Consider the following 20398-nt stretch of genomic DNA (forward strand, 5'->3'; position numbering starts at 1 on the left):
TGGAGATTCAACATCTTAAAAGGCTTAAACTTTGGACAACAGTTTATGACCATGTGGACAGACAAGCAAACCCAAAACAATGATGTTGCTCACACATTTACTGTACAATGTCACACAATGGTGGACAATTAAGTTGTTTGCATTCAAGTGAACTTGCTACTTTGCAGCACGCTGGGATGTGTGACTGGTGATGACCTGGGCGAGGTGCGTGCATGGTGATGGCGTCGAGGCAGCGGGAGAGATAGTGTGGAGAGGCTGGGAGGGAGAGCGGGAGAGAAGTGGGGGAGAACATTCTTGGTGAGGCATCACAGCAGGACCAGAGATCCAATCTAAAGGTGCTCAGCCAGAGAAAGACGCGGATGAGGAAGGTAGGACAATATTTCATTCTCATTATCATATCTGACAGTGCAGAGTGTTTGGAGAGATGATTGCAGTGGAGCACAGTGACAAAAGGAAGACATTTGGGCTAAAGTCTCACATTTCTTTTTATGCATTTCACACCACTTGCTTTATATTGTATTACATGTTTGTGCTTTCAAATTAAATACTTACTTGTACTACAACTTTTAGGATTACATGCATGAGAGTGTTTTTAAAGTTGGTCAACAACTTATGTTGTTATAGTTTGTTTGATGATAGTAATTATGTGGCAAGTCAGTAGTCAATGGTACGCATGTGTGGGCAAAGGTGTCAGGTGTACACTATTAGCTCAGGTAGCTGGCTTCAGACGTGCCTGCTGGGAAGCGTCTAGGACAGCATTATTTATTTATTCATATGTAAGTTGACGCGTCTTTGTTTTTAACTCATTGGACCCAGAAAAATATTGTTACTTTTTGTCACCTATTTAAACTAAGTAGTCATTACCTTTCTTCAAACATTGTCTTTTTAAAGGTAACAATGTGTTTCTCACCTTCTTAATCAAAGTGCTGGAACGTTCAACTTTCTTTGGCTCTATGTTGGCTTATGTTGCAGCAAGTCCTCAAATGCATCTTTAATTGTACTAAAACTAAGACATACTGTTTTTTTGATTAACATTTTCACCTGTAACCGAATCATACTAAAATTAGGGCGTATGAAAACCGAGATACAACCGCACTATCCATTCATCCATCCATACATCCATTTTTCCACTGCTTGTCCCTCTCGAGGTCACGGGGCTGCTGGAGCCTATCCCAGCTGCATTCGGGCGGAAGGCGGGGAACACCCTGGACAAGTCGACAACCATACTAAAAATGAAAATTTCTTCCAATGTCCTCAGTTTGTCGCGCATATTAGCACTTTTACTCCTATTTTTTCAAGTAAAATGATGAAAATGTTTGATGCAACAAATACATCAAGAGGTGCAAATGCATTAGTTGTGACCAAGAATAATACATAGTTTAGAATAGAATATACAACATTGCCAACGGCAAAGGACATTGCATAAAACTTAACACATTTTCTGACAAAAACATGGTAATAGTTATGCAATGCGAAGAAAATGTAAAAAATGTTCTGGGTCTCAGGAGGTTAAATGAAGTTTTGACTTTTAAACAAATCTCATTTTGTGATACTCTTTTTAAATTTTTTTTTTTAGAAGTACAGTAGTTCAAAACGCAGGCGCATGTAATTAATAGACTTTGCTATGTGTGCAGATTGAAGAGAATACAAACAGCTTAAATTGTGTTTGTTTCACGCCTTATTATGCAAAATGATGCCATATATTTTCAAATATTCACCAGTGGTGCAATAGACGACAACAGATTATGTTAGAGCAGGCTCTTATGAGAGAATCAAATGAATATTGTCACTGAAGTTGGAGCTTAGGAGCAGACATAAAACCTACAGGGGTGGGGAAAAACTTCCATGAATTTACAGTTATTGCCCTTTAGTGGGATCCAGCAACACAATGTCACATTTGAAATGACTTCTACAACATTTCAACAATACACAACATTGGATAAGAAGGGCAGTGGGTATTACGTTTGTAGATGAACAATAATCAACATTGAGTTAGCTGGTTTTGCTTTAACTATAATTGACTGGCATTATATCAAAATAATGTATATAGTCTCAGGTTGCTAATGTTCCTTCTGATCTGTCACCACTGCTAAGTAAATTCAAGTGTAAAACAAGTATTGTCATATCATCATTATTAATTCAAAGAAGATATATTTCATTTATGCAATAGAAGCTGCAGTCTTTTTACCCATTTGTTATGTAGTGAGCGTATGTCTCTGATGCTTGGCCTCTCAGAGTGTCACTCTCATTGAGCGTCACTCTCATGGAATTCATTCAGAATAGAAAAAAAAAATCTGAAATGGAGAGTCCATATCTGACACCTTGACTGACAGACTCAAAATGGAAGGCAATATACGGAAGGGAGAACTGTGGACTATGAGGTCTCAGAGAGGAGGCAGAGCAATGTGTGAGCTCTCGGAAGGGTTTCAGTGTTATTAAATTGGCAGAGTTGTACATTTGGGGAAAATAATAAAAATATGTTGGGGGTGGGGCAGGGCAGAAGGCAACTTATGATGTAGAAAAAGTTGTTTATTTTGTGGTGGCGGTGGTTTCTGGCGAGGTGCCGGTTATAATTCTTGTAGTGTTGCCATGTGGAAGTTGTGATGTGACTTCATCCTTTGGGGAAGGCTCAGCATTGATTGCCAGCGTGTGAAGGCTTCTAAATATATTCTCTTCTTGTATATATGTGCCACACTGTGGCCCATTAATATATTTTCTTATTCATATTTTATCGCTCCTATTTATGTGTAGCAGGGATCTGGTATGATGGCCGATTTCCCAAATGGATTAGTTTTCCATTCATAAGGTTCTAAATCGATTAACTACAAGTCGATTGGATTCGAATTGATATGCACGTGATATTGAAAATCTCCCAAAACTCTTATAAAATAAAATGTATTTTATTTTTTCTATTCACCATAAACAACTTTGGACAATTTAAACTTTTTCAAAGTCTCAAAAGTGCAATTTTAAAACAAGAAAGGAATTGCAAGTGAACGTGTATTGCAACATTACGTCACTGCAATTTACATTGAGGTATTTTTCTTCAAGTGCAAAATAATAACAGTAAATGCAGTATGTAAACTCATTTTCAGGGACTTTAATTTTTTAGCACAGTCAGACACGATGTAATGCACAGCAATTTTATTGTGAGTGCTAGAAGTGTGCGCTTGTTTTTTCTGGCGCACTTTAAGACAGTGATGCGTTCGGGCAGATTTGTAAAATAAAGTACCTGTTTTTTCCCGAGTTATACTTTTCTTAATAGGGAGTTTGCAACTTTCACCACATCAGTAGTCACCTTTCACAACTCCCTGTTAATATAAAAAAAAAAAAAAGTTTGATGTGTGTACCACATATATATATATATACACATATATATATATATATATATATATATATATATATATATATATATATATATATATATATATCGATTTTTTTCGATTCAACGCGATTCTCGATTCAAAAACGATATTTTCCCGATTCAAAACGATTCTCTATTCATTCAATACATAGGATTTCAGCAGGATCTACCCCAGTCTGCTGACATGCAAGCAGAGTAGTAGATTTTTGTAAAAAGCTTTTATAATAGTGAAGGACAATGTTTTATCAACTGATTGCAATAATTGAAATATGTTAACTATTAAATGAACCAAAAATATGACTTATTTTATCTTTGTGAAAATATTGGACACAGTGTGTTGTCAAGCTTATGAGATGCGATGCAAGTGTAAGCCACTGTGACACTATTGTTCTTTTTTTTTTTTTTATAAATGTCTAATGATAATGTCAATGAGGGATTTTTAATCGCTGCTATGTTGAAATTGTAACTAATATTGAAATTATAACTAATATTGATACTATTGTTGATAATATTCATTTTTGTTTCACTACTTTTGGTTTGTTCTGTCGTGTTTGTGTCTCCTCTCAATTGCTCTGTTTATTGCAGTTCTGAGTGTTGCTGGGTCGAGTTTGGTTTTGGAATTGGATTGCATTGTTATGGTATTGCTGTGTATTGTTTTGTTGTATTGATTAGTTAAAAAAAAAAAAAAAAAAGATTTTTTAAAAATGAGAATCGGTTCTGAATCGCACAACGTGAAAATCGCGATTCGAATCGATTTTTTCCCCACACCCCTAATATTTATTTATATATATATATATATATATATATATATATATATATATATATATATATATATATATATATATATATATCCATATCCATCCATCCATTTTCTACCGCTTATTCTCTTCGGGGCCGCAGGGGGTGCTGGAGCCTATCTCAGCTACAATCGGGCGGAAGGCGGGGTACACCCTAGACAAGTCGCCACCTCATCGCAGATATATATATATATATATATATATATATATATATATATATATATATATATATATATATATATTACTGTATCTTCATGGCACACTAATAATTGGGTGGTACTGCTTGTCAGCCCTTTTAGCATATTTTGTTTATACCTGAACGTTTTGTTTTTGCAAACTAACGGCATAGTGTGAAACCTGCGCACAAGACTACCAGGGGGCGGGATAGAGGAGTGTGTTTAAGCCTTGTGAATCGATATTGCAAAATATAAAAGCTATCAATCAAATCAGTTATTTTAACCAACCCTTGTAGGGGTGTAACAATTACCGGTATAATTATAATTATAAAATGTGGTTGAATTCCAGACATTTAGTATTTTAAAATGTAAGGTAATACTGCTCATTTCTTGAAGAAGCAGCTAGTGTGCTAATCATTAGTGAGCTTGAATGCTGTCATGAATACAAGACACATTAACGTCTTTCCATTAGAAGCGTCATTCCCTAATCTAAACCTGTATAAACACATTACTTTCTGAACAACTAAACTATTCAATTGTGCACATTGAACTTACAGGCTGTGCTGTCCTAGGGCAGAGTGGAACATGGAGTAAACTCACGTAACGCACATGAGTGAAGTGGCAACCCTAGTTTGCCTTTATCATAAAAAAAAAATGCACTTTTGATTTTTTATTTGCCTAACTTTCACAATCCTGCGTTAAGACAAGAACGCATTTCTTTGTTTATACATTTTAACTCGTAAATAAATATTATCTAAAGTCAACTAACAATTGAGTAAATAGGAGTTGCTCCATTCCGATATAAAGCACTCCAAAAAAACATTCCATCAATATTTGATGTACACGCAGTAAGTATATGTGTAATGTAGTCACAGGCACTTTCATAATGACTTGTACTATTTACATATTTTGGTCATTTTAAGCATACGTATTAACTTCACATACACATCACAACATTCACTTTTTTCTTCAGCAACAACTACTCCTCATGCAGACTTCATGAGAGCCAACAACAATTAATTTGGGACAAATAATTATCCATAAGCTTATGTTGTTAAGCCTGAACACAAGGAGGATGATCTACAAGTTCTAGAAGCTGTGTGCTAAACAGATCCAGCTCAAGTTAAACACTAAGCATCATGTAGCATTATTGCTCAGTGCTAAACAAGAAATACAAACTATTATAAATACAAACTAACATATCAAAACAATCACCTACTGTCTAATGTCTGCTCTCGCTGGGATGCTGACTGATGGAATGTTCTGTCTTTAGATGAAGAATTAATCATAATCCTCACAAAGGTTTAAACAGAAAAAGAGGTTTCCGCAAACAAACATTTTTTTCATGTCTTTCTGGCCATCTCCGTTGAATGTCAAAGTTTACCAACTTCTCAATTTATGACTACAACCTTGTGCTATTGAGGTGAGATTCATGATTTATAATTTAGAATTAACTTTCACGAGCTCACTGGCAATGCAGGAGCTCACTAGCTCAATATGTCAATGTAACAGAACAAACTAGTTAGCTCTCTGTGATCATGACGCCCCAAAACTAGTTTGTCTGCGTTAGCGATTATTATAACAAGATTGTTTACTTGGACATTCAGGTCACAAGTGTAAATGGAGTATTGGTGGCGTTTTTTAGATGTTTTTTTAGAAGACTTTATGGGCGGAATTGTGTACTCCCATGATCTGCATTTAGCCACCTCGTACGTGTTGTATTTTACTTAGACTTAGAATGTCCTCTTGTCTTGCATAGAGATTGTGAATTATAGGCAAAATTCCAAAGTTCCCCTTTTAGAAACACTTTAAAATGTACACCTTAAAACGGAAGAAAGTAAATGGTAAATGGGTTGTACTTGTATAGCGCTTTTCTACCTTCAAGGTACTCAAAGCGCTTTGACAATATTTCCACATTCACACACACATTCACACACGGATGGCGGGAGCTGCCATGCAAGGCCCTAACTACGACCCATCAGGAGCAAGGGTGTAGTGTCTTGCTCAAGGACACAACGGACGTGACGAGGTTGGTAGAAGCTGGGGATTGAACCAGGAACCCTCAGGTTGCTGGCATGGCCACTCTCCCAACCGAGCCACACCGTCCCCTAGAAATAGACATATATTACACTCAAAAAACAATAATATGGCTCTCAAGAAACCTAAATAAAATGTTTTTTCTGCTGCCATGGAAAATCAATTGCTTGCGTTGTTTATAAAATAAAACTTGGTTTTGAGCACATTTTTTGAGCACATTCAACAAGACCATGATAATGATAATTTAGGTAACAATAACCATGATATGGAATTTTCATATCATTACACTCCTAATGTGTAGGCTTGCGTTACATCTGGAGATACATTTACTGCCAACCATACAGGACTCTTTCGAGGCCTTGTCATTGGAATGAGTACTCTCTTTTAGTTCCTTCTCATCAAGCACATCATGAGGTACAGTTTTGTACGCAATCTCCATAATCTAATGAGATCCAATATAAATCATTGAAAGAGTTAGCCTAATAAGAGATGCATTCATTTAACAATGTTTATCAGTGTGTGATATGGAATGTTTCCCAGCAGGAAAAAGAAATTGAAACAACGTTGAGAACTTGTTGAATTAGTTATTGTATTACTTTGAGCAACTCAAACTTAACGTCGGAACAACATGCTTTTTGATGACGTTTAATCAATGTCGTGTTCATTGAAATTTGGTCATTCCCCAACCAACGTGGATCCACCATTAGACATCAACATTGTCTCAATTTACAAATACTTGTGTTGTGCGGATCGATACTGAAATATCGATATTGCAGATACCAGATTTTTATGCTCTAATGTGGATCCTCTAATCAAAATACTTTTGATACTTTAGTTCAGGGATGTCCTACGTTTTTTCACCAAGGGCCGTATACTGAAAAGTATGCGGAAGGGCAATATTGAGAGATATATATATATATATATATATTTATATATATATATATATATATATATATATATATATATATATTAAATGCTAAAAACAGATATTGTGTCAGTTATGTGATATAGGTGACTAAATATATTTTTATTAATTATTAGTTAGGACATTTTAGTTTTTTCTAACTACATACCGACGTTATTGCTCTTTTTTTTCTTACGTTTTACTATTGTTTTTTTTCCCATGCAAGAATAGAACAAAAATAATATTAGGGTTGTTTAACTGTTGTTTAACTGCATAACCCAGTGTGTCAAAAATTATGCCTGTATGAAAATATTAATGTTTATTATGGTTTTTGTCATTTTTCAAATTAAGTCATTGGTTATTATTATAAACATTTTTATTGACTAACGAAACTATGTTTATATTTTAAAATATTTTTATTTTGAGATCTTCTAATATTTTAGATCAGTAATATCTAAAACATTTTTGTTACCAACGACCGCATACTGAAAAGCCAAGTATGGGGGTTCATTTTTATATTTTTGGATTTAAAGAATAAATGCTAAAAAAAAAAAATATATATATATATATATATATATATATATATATATATATATATATTTAAAGACTAAACATTGTGGTATAGCTGACTCAGTATATATTTATTTGTTTAAAAAAAAAATCTATTTTTTCTCATTGCATTCTGATTTTTGCTCTTTTTTTTTTTTTTACATTTTGACTATTTGTTGTTTTGATAGATATGTTATTATTTGAAAATACACAACTTTTTACATTTTAGCAGACATTTAAGGTATATTTGCACAAAGTATCAGTTCGGTATCACAGATACCAGCCTGAATGTTCCTGGGGCTCGGTTGGTAGAGTGGCCATGCCAGCAACTTGAGGGTTCCAGGTTCGATCACCGCTTCCGCCATCCTAGTCACTGCCGTTGTGTCCTTGGGCAAGACACTTTACCCACCTGCTCCAGTGCCACCCACACTGGCTTAAATGTAACTTAGATATTGGGTTTCACTATGTAAAAGCGCTTTGAGTCACTAGAGAAAAGCGCTATATAAATAGAATTCACTTCACTTCCCTTCACTTCCTTGGTATCGTATTAGAAAGAAAATCAGTGGTATCGCACACCGCTAACAAATACCACTATTTTGCAAAGTTGTTTTGAAGTCAGTTTTAAAGGACATGTATGTATAAAACTTGTGCCTGATGGGTTGTAACTCTTCATCCAGTATTAGCTTTTCCCTGTTTGGGTTCTTCACATCGAGTCAAATGCATGAATGGTTTTTGGCTTAGTTTTTACGGCGGATGCCCTTCCTGATGCAAACCTGGCCTTGAATCGAACAATGCCCTCTGCCATGGAAGGCGGAAGCATGTACCATTACACCACCACGGACTGCTTGTTTCTCACCAAATAAGTATTATTGCAGTAATTTATCACATAATATTTACATTGTTTTGCTATATACAAGCAAACCTTTCAGTATACAGTTCAGTTATGCACAATACACCCTAATTATAAAATACATTATTAATTTTATTAGCACAGTTATGCCAATTAAAACATAATTTTATTCTATAAAGTAAACATTTGATAATGTTCTTACTCTAGCTCATTAGATTATGCAGGTAATGTGACTGGTGAATATGTCAACTTAAACAGGAAATAACGTGAGAATATTAAGAATTGGTATAAACGTTATTCTATTACAGGTATTAAAATTTAAATTATGCATTTTTTCTGTTATTGAGTGGCGCAACGTTAATGTTTTGTCTGATTACATTTTGATTGTGTATTAATAATAGTGTAAAAATGTAATTGACATGTGAGGTTAAATTAAATTCACCTGTCCTGTAAGAGGTAATTTAGGGCAATAACCTTACAGAAAATGGTTATTCTTATAATTTGTATGAATGATAACTAATTATCGAGAATCCTGTCTAGATACTGATCTGCTTGTATTGATAAAATTGTATGAATTTGCTGTTGCACAGTTTATTACACTGATTCATAGCGTTTTTTTTACTTTCTATAACATTTTACTGTTCTCGATCCATTTTTTAACACTGCCATTTTTTCTATTGCTTTTTAGTGTCTAAACTATCCTTAAAATACAATCACTGCACTTGTTGCCCATTTCATTGCACACTCCTCACGTACAGCTGCATGTTGTCATTAAATCAAACAAGGCAGCCGGGCAGAACTGAAGAACACACATCGGTAAGGAATGGACGTTTTAAAAGATTATTCTGCTCAGTCAGTTGTAGTAAAAGGAAAGCATCAATTCCTTCATGCTTGCTGCTCATACAGATGTTACTGAACATATTTCTTAATTTCTAATGACAGCTTAAATGTGCACCCAACACGTAATAATTGCCAATATTGAAGATTAGGTTGAAAATCTTGGTTGTGAACTCTAAACACACACACACAATAGTCATGACCTCTAATTCTTAAGAATACATGGATTGATATATTGTGTAAAAGTGAAATCATCAGATGAAAATCTAAAAAATAATCTTATATTCATCAATGGAATAATTTTGTATAACTCTCAGGGATCTGTATCTATGCTGGTAGCATTTAAAGTAATGAGACTAATTTTCCCGTGGAACTAAATCACACAATGTAAAACAAGCAAGTAGCAGTTTAATGACTGTGTTGTGAGACAAATCCTCGTTGTTGATATTCACGCATGGGATGTTGCCCTGGAGTGCAGCTGCAATTTTTGGGAGGTGGCACATGACAGGTGGAGAGACAATCGGGCTGAAATGAAAAGGGGAGGCAGCACTAGATGAAGTGGGAGGGAGGTGAAGTGTTGGGATGCAAAGGTCATCTGTGCTGAAGAGGAGCTACTAAATGGTACATTTTGATCTTTCCACTGGGATGAAAACCATCAGTTGTTGCTTGGACGCTGTGACTGCACACTGTTGGCGGGAGAAACCAAAGGAGATGAATGAGTTTCTACAGGCTATTTGCTGCCCTCTGACACTACCTGTCTGTGTTTGTGTTGTCTCGTATACACACAGGCCTCTGTTGCCCATTTTATGGCAACACGTGTTGGTCTATGCAAAAGAGGCTCCAGGCAGTTCTGCATTTGCAGAAAGCAGTCTTGAGGCACATATTGAAATATTATGTGATGCAATCATTTTATTGATCTTTGTTTGCTGAAATCTTCAATTCATTTAGTGCCCTATCCTCCCATGTGATACAGTGAAAAAAGGTGCGCAACTTCCCGGATTCTGACTCCGAAGTCTGTCACTGCGTGCCTCCATCTACAAACCCTGTTTCCATATGAGTTGGGAAATTGTGTTAGATGTAAATATAAACGGAATACAATTATTTGATGTTCAAACTCATAAACTTTATTTTTTTTTGCAAATAATAATTAACTTAGAATTTCATGGCTGCAACACGTGCCAAAGTAGTTGGGAAAGGGCATGTTCACCACTGTGTTACATGGCCTTTCCTTTTAACAACACTCAGTAAACGTTTGGGAACTGAGGATACCCATATTTTAAGCTTCTCAGGTGGAATTATTTCCCATTCTTGCTTGATGTACAGCTTAAGTTGTTCAACAGTCCGGGGGTCTCCGTTGTGGTATTTTAGGCTTCATAATGCGCCACACATTTTCAATGGGAGACAGGTCTGGACTACAGGCAGGCCAGTCTAGTACCCGCACTCTTTTACTATGAAGCCACGTTGATGTAACACTTGACTTGGCATTGTCTTGCTGAAATAAGCAGGGGCGTCCATGGTTAACGTTGCTTGGATAGCAACATATGTTGCTCCAAAACCTGTATGTACCTTTCAGCATTAAAGGCGCCTTCACAGATGTGTAAGTTACCCATGTCTTGGGCACTAATACACCCCCATACCATCACAGATGCTGGCTTTTCAACTTTGCGCCTATAACAATCCGGATGGTTCTTTTCCTCTTTGGTCCGGAGGACACGATATCCCCAGGTTCCAAAAACAATTTGAAATGTGGACTCGTCAGACCACAGAACACTTTTCCACTTTGTATCAGTCCATCTTAGATGAGCTCAGGCCCAGCGAAGCCGACGGCGTTTCTGGGTGTTTTTGATAAACGGTTTTCGCCTTGCATAGGCAAATAATAATTAACTTAGAATTTCATGGCTGCAACACGTGCCAAAGTAGTTGGGAAAGGTAGTGTTACATGGCCTTTCCTTAGTAACTACAGTAGCGACCAACTGTAGTTACTGACAGTGGGTTTCTGAAGTGTTCCTGAGCCCATGTGGTGATATCCTTTACAGACTGATGTCGCTTGTTGATGCAGTACAGCCTGAGGGATCGAAGGTCACGGGCTTAGCTGCTTACGTGCAGTGATTTCTCCAGATTCTCTGAACCCTTTGATGATATTACGGACCGTAGATGGTGAAATCCCTAAATTCCTTGCAATAGCTGGTTGAGAAAGGTTTTTCTTAAACTGTTCAACAATTTGCTCACGCATTTGTTGACAAAGTGGTGACCCTAGCCCCATCCTTGTTTGTGAATGACTGAGCATTTCATGGAATTTACTTTTATACCCAATCATGGCACCCACCTGTTCCCAATTTGCATGTTCACCTGTGGAATGTTCCAAATAAGTGTTTGATGAGCATTCCTCAACTTTATCAGAATTTATTGCCACCTTTCCCAATTTCTTTGTCACGTGTTGCTGGCATCAAATTCTAAAGTTAATGATTATTTGCAAAAAAAAAATGTTTATCAGTTTGAACATCAAAATATGTTGTCTTTGTAGCATATTCAACTGAATATGGGTTGAAAATGATTTGCAAATCATTGTATTCCGTTTATATTTACATCTAACACAATTTCCCAACTCATATGGAAACGGGGTTTGTAAGATGCGCGCCTAAATGTGAGCGTTCCCTGTCAAATCTGGCCTTTCCGCAAACTCTTCTGTCAACTTAAAGGGGAACTGCACTTTTGTTGGACTTTTGCTTATCGTTTGCAATCATTATGAGAAACATGAAGACCGATGTATTTTTGTTATACATTCTAACTCTGTAATAAACGTGAATAAAAGTCAGCTTACAATGGAGCCAAAAAGAGGTCATCTATTGCTTGTTATTGGTCATGTGATTTCTTCCCGGAAGTGAAAAACAGTGGCGGTCAACCAAGCCAAGATAGCTGTTGTGCAGTAAGCAGCGCACAAATTAGTACGCAAGGGGCGTAATTAGCCCGCCTTTCTTCCAACCTTGTGGTCCCACCCAAGGGTTGTTTTTGTTCCCATTATGTTGAGTTTTTTCTTGCCTGGATGTGGGTTCCGATTCAAGGATGTCGTTGTGGTTTGTGAAGCCCCTATGAGGAACTTGTGATTAGGGCTATATAAATATATTTTGATGGGTAGATTGACTGGTATTGAAAACGCACCCACCAAATTTTAGAATAAATAAATATCTTTACATATATTAATCCCACCGGACTAAAAGTCGCAAATATATAAATATAGCAAATATATATACTCCTACACACATCACACATGGGACCTTTTAGTAAGTATGAATTTTTTTAGTTGTATTGTAAAACTTACACATGTTGTTTGGAGTGATACATGAAGAATCAGTTTGAGACAAAACGCTATGGACAAATACTTTTGGTTCAAGGAATGAAACAGGAATTACATGTTCAACCCGCAGCACCTGCAGTGAGCAAACTCGTCCAAAATGAATGAGCACAGTAGCTAACGATGGTGCTCATTCAGTCCGCACCAGAGATCGATCAGCCCGCCCACAATGGCACAAAATGTCTGCGCTGGAAGCACCCAATGGGTGGATGAAATGTTTGTACACCAAAGCATATTTTTGTTTGTAAATCGAAAGGTTTGTACAATGAGGGGTTTATAAATCGACGTTCCACTTTACTGCCTTGACTAAAATCTGGGTAAACACATTTGGGACAAACGTGAGCAGAAATTGTGCGCAACAATTCTTACATGTCACAACCTTTCAACATCAGGTCTGACATATTATTGATTTTCCTTATGATCTGTTTGTTTACTTTTTGTTTCCTTTCTAACTTTCTTATTTAAGTTCCTCTTCCTGTCTGGCTCCCTGAGCACTGTTTCTCTCACCTGTCCTGATTGGCCACCTGAGCACACCTAGCTGATTGTAGTTGCCAATCAGGCTTCCTTATAAGCCAGCCTGCCCTGCAGTCATGGCTGGAGGATTCTGACTGTCCCTGAACTATGTTACTGACTATTGCTAAGTGTTACTAACTATTGCAAACGGTTACGTTTGTTATGCTGCTTATGCCTTGGTTGCACAACTTGTAGCAACAATTAAAGACACGCACTTGCACCTCGTCCTCCTGTCTCCTGAATCTTGGGGTCACAACAATCGCAGCGATGCGTGTTTGTGACATTACAAAAACAATTTGTCATAAAGTTGCCCTGGAAGAGTGAATGTTATGTTGTTTTGATTTTATGTTGCGATATATAAAAGTGAATGAATCGGTTCTAAAAATAAAACAATTTATCTACTGTAATTATTGCACAGACATACTTGACGCTTGACATGAACTTCATCAGTGCACCATTAGACCAAAGTCACACATGTTGTATTTATGTGGCAATACGTTTTTTAGCCTTGAGTCATTCTTATTAGGCTCCAACATGTCACTAATGCATAGGACACAGTTTATATGACTTGATACAGCTTTTCTGCAAAGAGGGGTGTGAGATGGAGCTACCGACCTCTGAGAGATAATCACTGCCTCCACAGGTGTTGTGTAAGCTGCAATATCTCCCACTGTGTTTTACACAGCATCACTGTCAGTGTGTACACAATCAAAGAGTTCCTGGTTACATATCCACTCTCCAGTGGAAGTGCTAGGCTTGGCTTGGTAGATTGTGCTCTTATTGTCTGGCAGGGAGTTTGTGATCTCATATTGATTGAAGGCTTTAAACAAACTACATTCTCAAAAAGTAACCCACGTCATGTTCATTTCTACTGGGATGTGAAACATACATAATATACAGTACAGTATGTACATTCTTATGCATATTTAATATGAAAATATTTGAGATGCATACAGTTTCAAAGTTGAATTTAAACTGGTTGCAGCGTTCACTCTCACATTGAATAACAAGACATGGCTCACAATATCTGGCCTTCTTAATCCCACATGTGTTGTATGTGTTTGAGGGCAGTTTAGGCAAGTTGGATGCATATAATTGTCCAACATTTCTTCAGAAGCTAAATAATATAATTTGGTAAGAGGTCAAACTCAACCCCTATTAATAGATTCAAAGATGTGTGTAAAATACTTGTGCCTATGTTAGGCTTGTCACTAAAACAGCATTTTTGTGAATTTCCACGATTTTCGATACTAATTGATACCATGGTTAAAAAACAAAATAAAAACAAACAGAAAATATGTACTGTCGAATTAAATTCATCAAAGGTGTGGAGCCCTCACGTGTATTACGCAAACACCATTGTTTTTAATATTCTCTCAGTATGGTGGTCGCATGATGTGGTCATGTAATTTGTAAGGAAATGAGCTTATAAAAAGGCTAAAACATCAATTTAAGGACAACTGTTTGTGTTTGTATTTGTTATACATATAAACATTTCAGCTGTTCCTCAAATGTATGCTTTGTATCTCAATTTGTCCATTTTTGCTGGGTTTTTGTTTATTCATCTTATTTCTACTATGTGAATGGAACACAGGCCACGCATATTTCACCAGGAAGGCAAAGTGTTGACAGAAGAGTGTCTAAGGACTGTCTTCTTAACACTTACAATATTAAAGTGATATAACGGTTGGGTCGCAAGGCTCTGAAGTTTTTCTGCATGCCTTGCACAGCAGTGGTTAATGCACTCTCTCTCGGCTTGTGGTGGCGGATCCCCACTCTCACATGTGCGGCGAATAATTCACCATGACCGCTTGTATTTGAATACCAAATACTTATGCATGACGCAAGACACTCTCCTTTCTTTCGCTTTGAATGCATATCTTTACTCGTAAATCTAGCAACAGAGTGGCTAAATTGGCAACACCGATCCCTTCTGCTACATTTTTTTTCTGAAGGAGATTTACAATTGCTTTACAATTTACAATAGTGAAAAAAGCAGTTATCAATATATTTTTTGTGTGGGTATCGACTTGGTGTTTAAGCATTGGTTCTTTTGACAACTGTAGTCTACATAGTGTTTGACCAGTTTGTATGCACAGCATTCATGTACTATACTTTGATAATGCACTTTCTTCTTTCTTACTAAGCCAGGGGTCGGCAACCTTTACCACTCAAAGAGCCATTTTGACCAGTTTCACAAATTAAAGAAAATAATGGGAGCCACAAAACTCTTTTTAAATTTAAAATGAAATAATACTATGCATACAAAGTTTTTTTTTTGCTTTGTGCTATGTATAAACCAGTGACGTGCAGTCACTAGAGGCAGGTGAGGCGGGGCCTCACCAGCCATCATGGAAAGAAAAAAAATTTAAAAAGAAAAAAATGTATATTAAATTGTTAAATGTATCCAGTGATTATACTGTCGGCCAGCATGCAGCTGAGCCGCATCAGAGTGATCAGAGAGCCGCATGCGTCTCCGGAGCCGCGGGTTGCCGACCCCTGTACTAAACGATATAAATGTCATCATGTTGGCTTTATCTTACTTGTCATTTGAATTGGGTTTGCCGAGTCAGCCTTTGAGTGTCGTGTCATGTTGGAGATGAAGAGATCAGGAGGGCGGGAAGGCAGACATTACTCAGCTCATCAGATCAGCGCTGTGTATGCCTCCCTCCCCCTGACAAATTCAAATGTCTAATAATCTGTCTGATCCCAGTACTAATGACTAATTGCTTTTCCACAAGAACAGAAAGCCAAGAGAAAACATTCATTGATTTGCTGTGATAATTCACAGCTGAGGTTTTCAAGTGAGAAGTGCTTCTGAGGTTAAGGCCAATGGGACACAATGGCCATGTAATCAATAATTGCAGTCCTCTAAGCCTGATAATACAGCTCCAAGTATCTGGGGACATCCACGCAGGTCCACATATTACTCCTTTATTTACACTGCCTTATGCACTCATTGCTCTTACACGTGCTGTAAAACCACAGCTCATTAAATAGCTGTGGGATTGGATTAAGCTGAACTGCGCCCAGTGGGAGCTGTATGTGTTTTCAATAGGTGGCATTTAATATCGGCTTACTACAGTATCCAGAGCTTGTCAGGAAGTATTACAGGTTAATATATTTAACCTTTATTTAATGGGCTCAAAATAACTTCCAGAGAGTTTTAAGATCTGGACTACGAACCTTAGTTTGACTGCAATATATGTATTATGAATTAGGGCTGCTTGAGTAGTCCACATTGTCGACAAATGTTGACAGTAAAATTTGTCGCCGACAATTTTATTTGTCGACAATAGTCGTAACGTCATCACTCGGGTTTTTCCGGGCAAAAGTGGGTCACTCGCCAAAACATCTTCAGTGATAACATGTTAAGTGTGAGGATATTTCCTCTTATTCTTGTCAAAAACATGAGTACCTTGCTCATTTTGCAAAGCGAACATTATTTTTATAGCATCACATCTGCGATACGCGAGCATTTAAAGCGGAGGCATGATGTCGGACATCTGGAGGGAGGATGCGGTATCAGCCTCGATAAGAGAGTTAGCTTCTACCTTGCTAGCTAACTGACCAGAGTGAGACTAAGTTGTGTGAAAACATTTTTTTAACTATCATTTTTGCCAAAGTCAGCCAGCTAAACGTTGTCTTCCTCAATTCAAGTACGTTTCAAAGCAGTGTCGATTTGAAATGCCGAAAAAAAGTCACTTAACAAACGCCAACCGCATGTACACACACACACACAGCCGACATTTTAAGAATTAATCCAATATAAAATTCTACACATTGAGTCTATTAGTGCTAAAACTGCCAAGAGTTAATCAATAGTCAATATACCAGTGTGCAGCTTTTCAAACATCACAAAATGCTTTTCTTTTTGAGGAAGTTAGATTTTGTGTTGTGTTGTGTTGTTTGTTTTCATTGCTGCTATTTTAACTTTTTTTTTAACACATAAACAAGGTTAATTGTTTTTTTAGCACTTTGCTTTTCCTTTCTATTAAATGGACAACATTTTATTAGTCATTTTAATTTTGTAACAGCTGAATGATCAGCACAGTTACAGTGTGAATAAATATTTATGAATGAATTGCTCATCTTTGTTGTTAGTAAGCACATGCCTAAAATAACTTAAGCTGCATTTAGAAGTTGATGGAATAACTAGACCCATTAAATATGTGTACGCTTCATTATCTGATAAGTCGACTAGTCGTTAAGATAATCGCTGACTAGTCGACTATCAAAATAATTATTTGGAGCCCTAATATGGATGACGTAATAATTGTTTAATTTATCCTTAAAAATTAAGTTAATTGAGTACAATTGTTGAACAATACTGTAGCTCTTTAAAGCCATTTAAGCAAAATTGGGTGCACAGCTCGGCTGAAACCAGCAGAGGTAAAGTTATTTCAGTCTCAAGTCAACTACTGCAGTTTGTAAGCTAAAGAAGATAAAGCGTAGCATTGGGAATTTGGGTTACATCCACAACATTGGCATATAAACAGGAGTTTAAAACAATTATAAAGACACTCAAGAATTTAGTTTAACAAATAACAATTGCTTAATTGGTCAGTATTTCGTCCCGTAACCAATCAAGAAATTGAGTCTAAAGTCCATCTTTAGTAAGATGTATTCATTGCTGCTCTTTTAAATAAATACGTTGGCAAATATTGTCTCAACCTGATTTACTGTAACTATTTAATAGACAATAAACACAGATGTATTGCAGACCTGCTAATATGGTTGCAATGATTCATTTTCGATTAAATTGATTAATTAATACAGCAAAAAGCTTTAATTTATATATAAATAATGTATGTAGTGCTTTGAGTAATCGTTTAATGAGTGTAACTACCAGTGTTAGTTACCGTTAGTTTCGGCGGTAACTAATAATCTAACGCGTTATTTTTTATATTCAGTAACTCAGTTACCGTTACTACATGATGCGTTACTGCGTTATTTTCCGTTATTTTTTATGTAGTATCGGCTAGAAACGGAAGATCTGAGTGTGTTTTATTGGAGCGCTGCGGTGGAAAAGAAAAGGCGTGCGTTGTGTGGGTGGGGGAGCGGGGGGGGGGGGGGGGGGGGGGGGGGGGTCTCCCAGACCGTAGTTGAGGGGCGGAGGGGAGACGTTCCTCCAGGGCCTATGTATTTCGGGGCTAACAACCTTCACTTTACCCGGAAGTGGGTCTTTACAGCTGAGGGTGAATGACGAGGCCGGCGGTTTGTTGCAACTTTGTGACTTTATTGGACGCAGCCATCCACCAAGCTAGAGCACCTGCACGCACTCACTGTCGCCGTTCCCTCACCTCTCTCGCCCACTCACTCACTGACATCACTCACTTCACATGCTGTTATATCTTAAAGGGCCACACACACACACACACACACACATACGCTACTCTCATAACAATTAACATGACATCATGGTGAAGCCAGAAGTCGAGTTTCTTAACATTCTCACTACTTTTCTTTTGTCGAGCACAAAGAAAAGAACATTTTAGTTAAATGTAAGTTGTGTGTTGGATCAAAGATCCTATCTACTTAAAGTTAAAGTGCTATTATGTTGCAGCTATTTAAAATAGTTTTGTCAATTTGTTCTGGCCTGAAATAAATTGGCCCTTTGAAACATATCTTTGTCTTTGTGTGTTGTATGTAGACCACATTGCTTTCTGAGTTCAGTGACGCAAATGCATGTCAAGTTGATCAACAGATTGTATTATTCTCCAGTGCAATAACAGTACTGAAATGAAGGCTAAAGGGCATTAATGGGAGCCTTAAAAAAAAAGGGAAAAGTAACGCATTACTTTTTGGTATAAGTAACTGAGTTAGTAACTGAGTTACTTTTGAAATAAAGTAACTAGTAATTGTAACTAGTTACTGGTTTTCAGTAACTAACCCAACACTGGTAACTACTGTAATTTCTGGTCTATTAGCCACTACCTTTGTCCCACGTTTATACAATGCTTCGGTTAGTTTATGGATTTTTCAATGTGACTGAAATGCGGCAGCACATTCACCAACACAAACGTGCACACATTCCCACACTGCCTGAAAAAAAAATACGGGCCACCTTGCATGGCTGGTTGATCTAAAGTTCCTTGGTCTTTGTTTGGATACTATCCACAAATGTATAAGTAAGGCAAATGGATTCTTCTTGTTTGTTGAATATGTTTGATTTTTTTTTCCATTTCAACCTTTGTGGTTTATATGACCTGATGACTGACAATCTACACACACATATTTGTAAACTATTTGACTCCAGGCAGAATTTAATTAGATGCACAGGTTTTGGATTGATACAAATACATGGGAAACAAATTATTATATAATGTTTTTTTTTTCTCTGCAAAATAACGACATTAGCAGAATAAAATAAGTGTTTATCTGAAATAGAAATTGTTCCTGCCTAACTACGCAGAAGACAAAATAAACATCCTTCTTTAACAGAAGCATGTGCTGCTTAACTTAAAACACTACAAATTCAGTGTGCAGCTTTTTGATAGAACAGGTCTCCAACTTTTATCACTATGAGAACTACTTTGACAAAAAGAGAGGCGAAATAATTGTTATTTAATAATTTGACTGGCAACATATCAATTGTGCTTTATTTACAAACCCTTTTTCCATGAGTTTGGAAATTATGTTAGATGTAAATATAAACGGAATACAATAATTTGCAAATCTTTTTCAACCCATATTCAATTGAATGCACTACAAAGACAAGATATTTGATGTTCAAACTCATAAACTTTATTTTTTTTTTTGCAAATAATAATTAACTTAGAATTTCATGGCTGCAACACGTGCCAAAGTAGTTCGGAAAGGGCATGTTCACCACTGTGTTACATCACCTTTTCTTTTAACAACACTCAATAAACGATTGGGAACTGAGGAAACTAATTGTTGAAGCTTTGAAAGTGGAATTCTTTCCCATTCTTGTTTTATGTAGAGCTTCAGTCGTTCAACAGTCCGGGGTCTCCGTTGTCGTATTTTACGCTTCATAATGCGCCACACATTTTCGA

General features: G+C 36.8%; 1 protein-coding gene across 1 annotated transcript in view; it reads left to right on the forward strand.

Annotated features, from left to right (window-relative positions):
• cdh23 (cadherin-related 23) overlaps nt 1-20398 on the forward strand; it is a 626035-nt gene that overhangs the window by 1574 nt on the left and 604063 nt on the right. The window contains exon 2 of the mRNA XM_061961466.1: nt 168-368. Coding sequence (XP_061817450.1) covers nt 360-368 — 9 coding nt within the window. The 5' untranslated portion in view covers nt 168-359. The remainder of the gene's footprint in view (nt 1-167; nt 369-20398) is intronic.

The sequence above is a fragment of the Nerophis lumbriciformis genome, linkage group LG02 (genome assembly GCF_033978685.3).
Source record: "Nerophis lumbriciformis linkage group LG02, RoL_Nlum_v2.1, whole genome shotgun sequence".
Lineage (NCBI taxonomy): Eukaryota > Metazoa > Chordata > Actinopteri > Syngnathiformes > Syngnathidae > Nerophis > Nerophis lumbriciformis.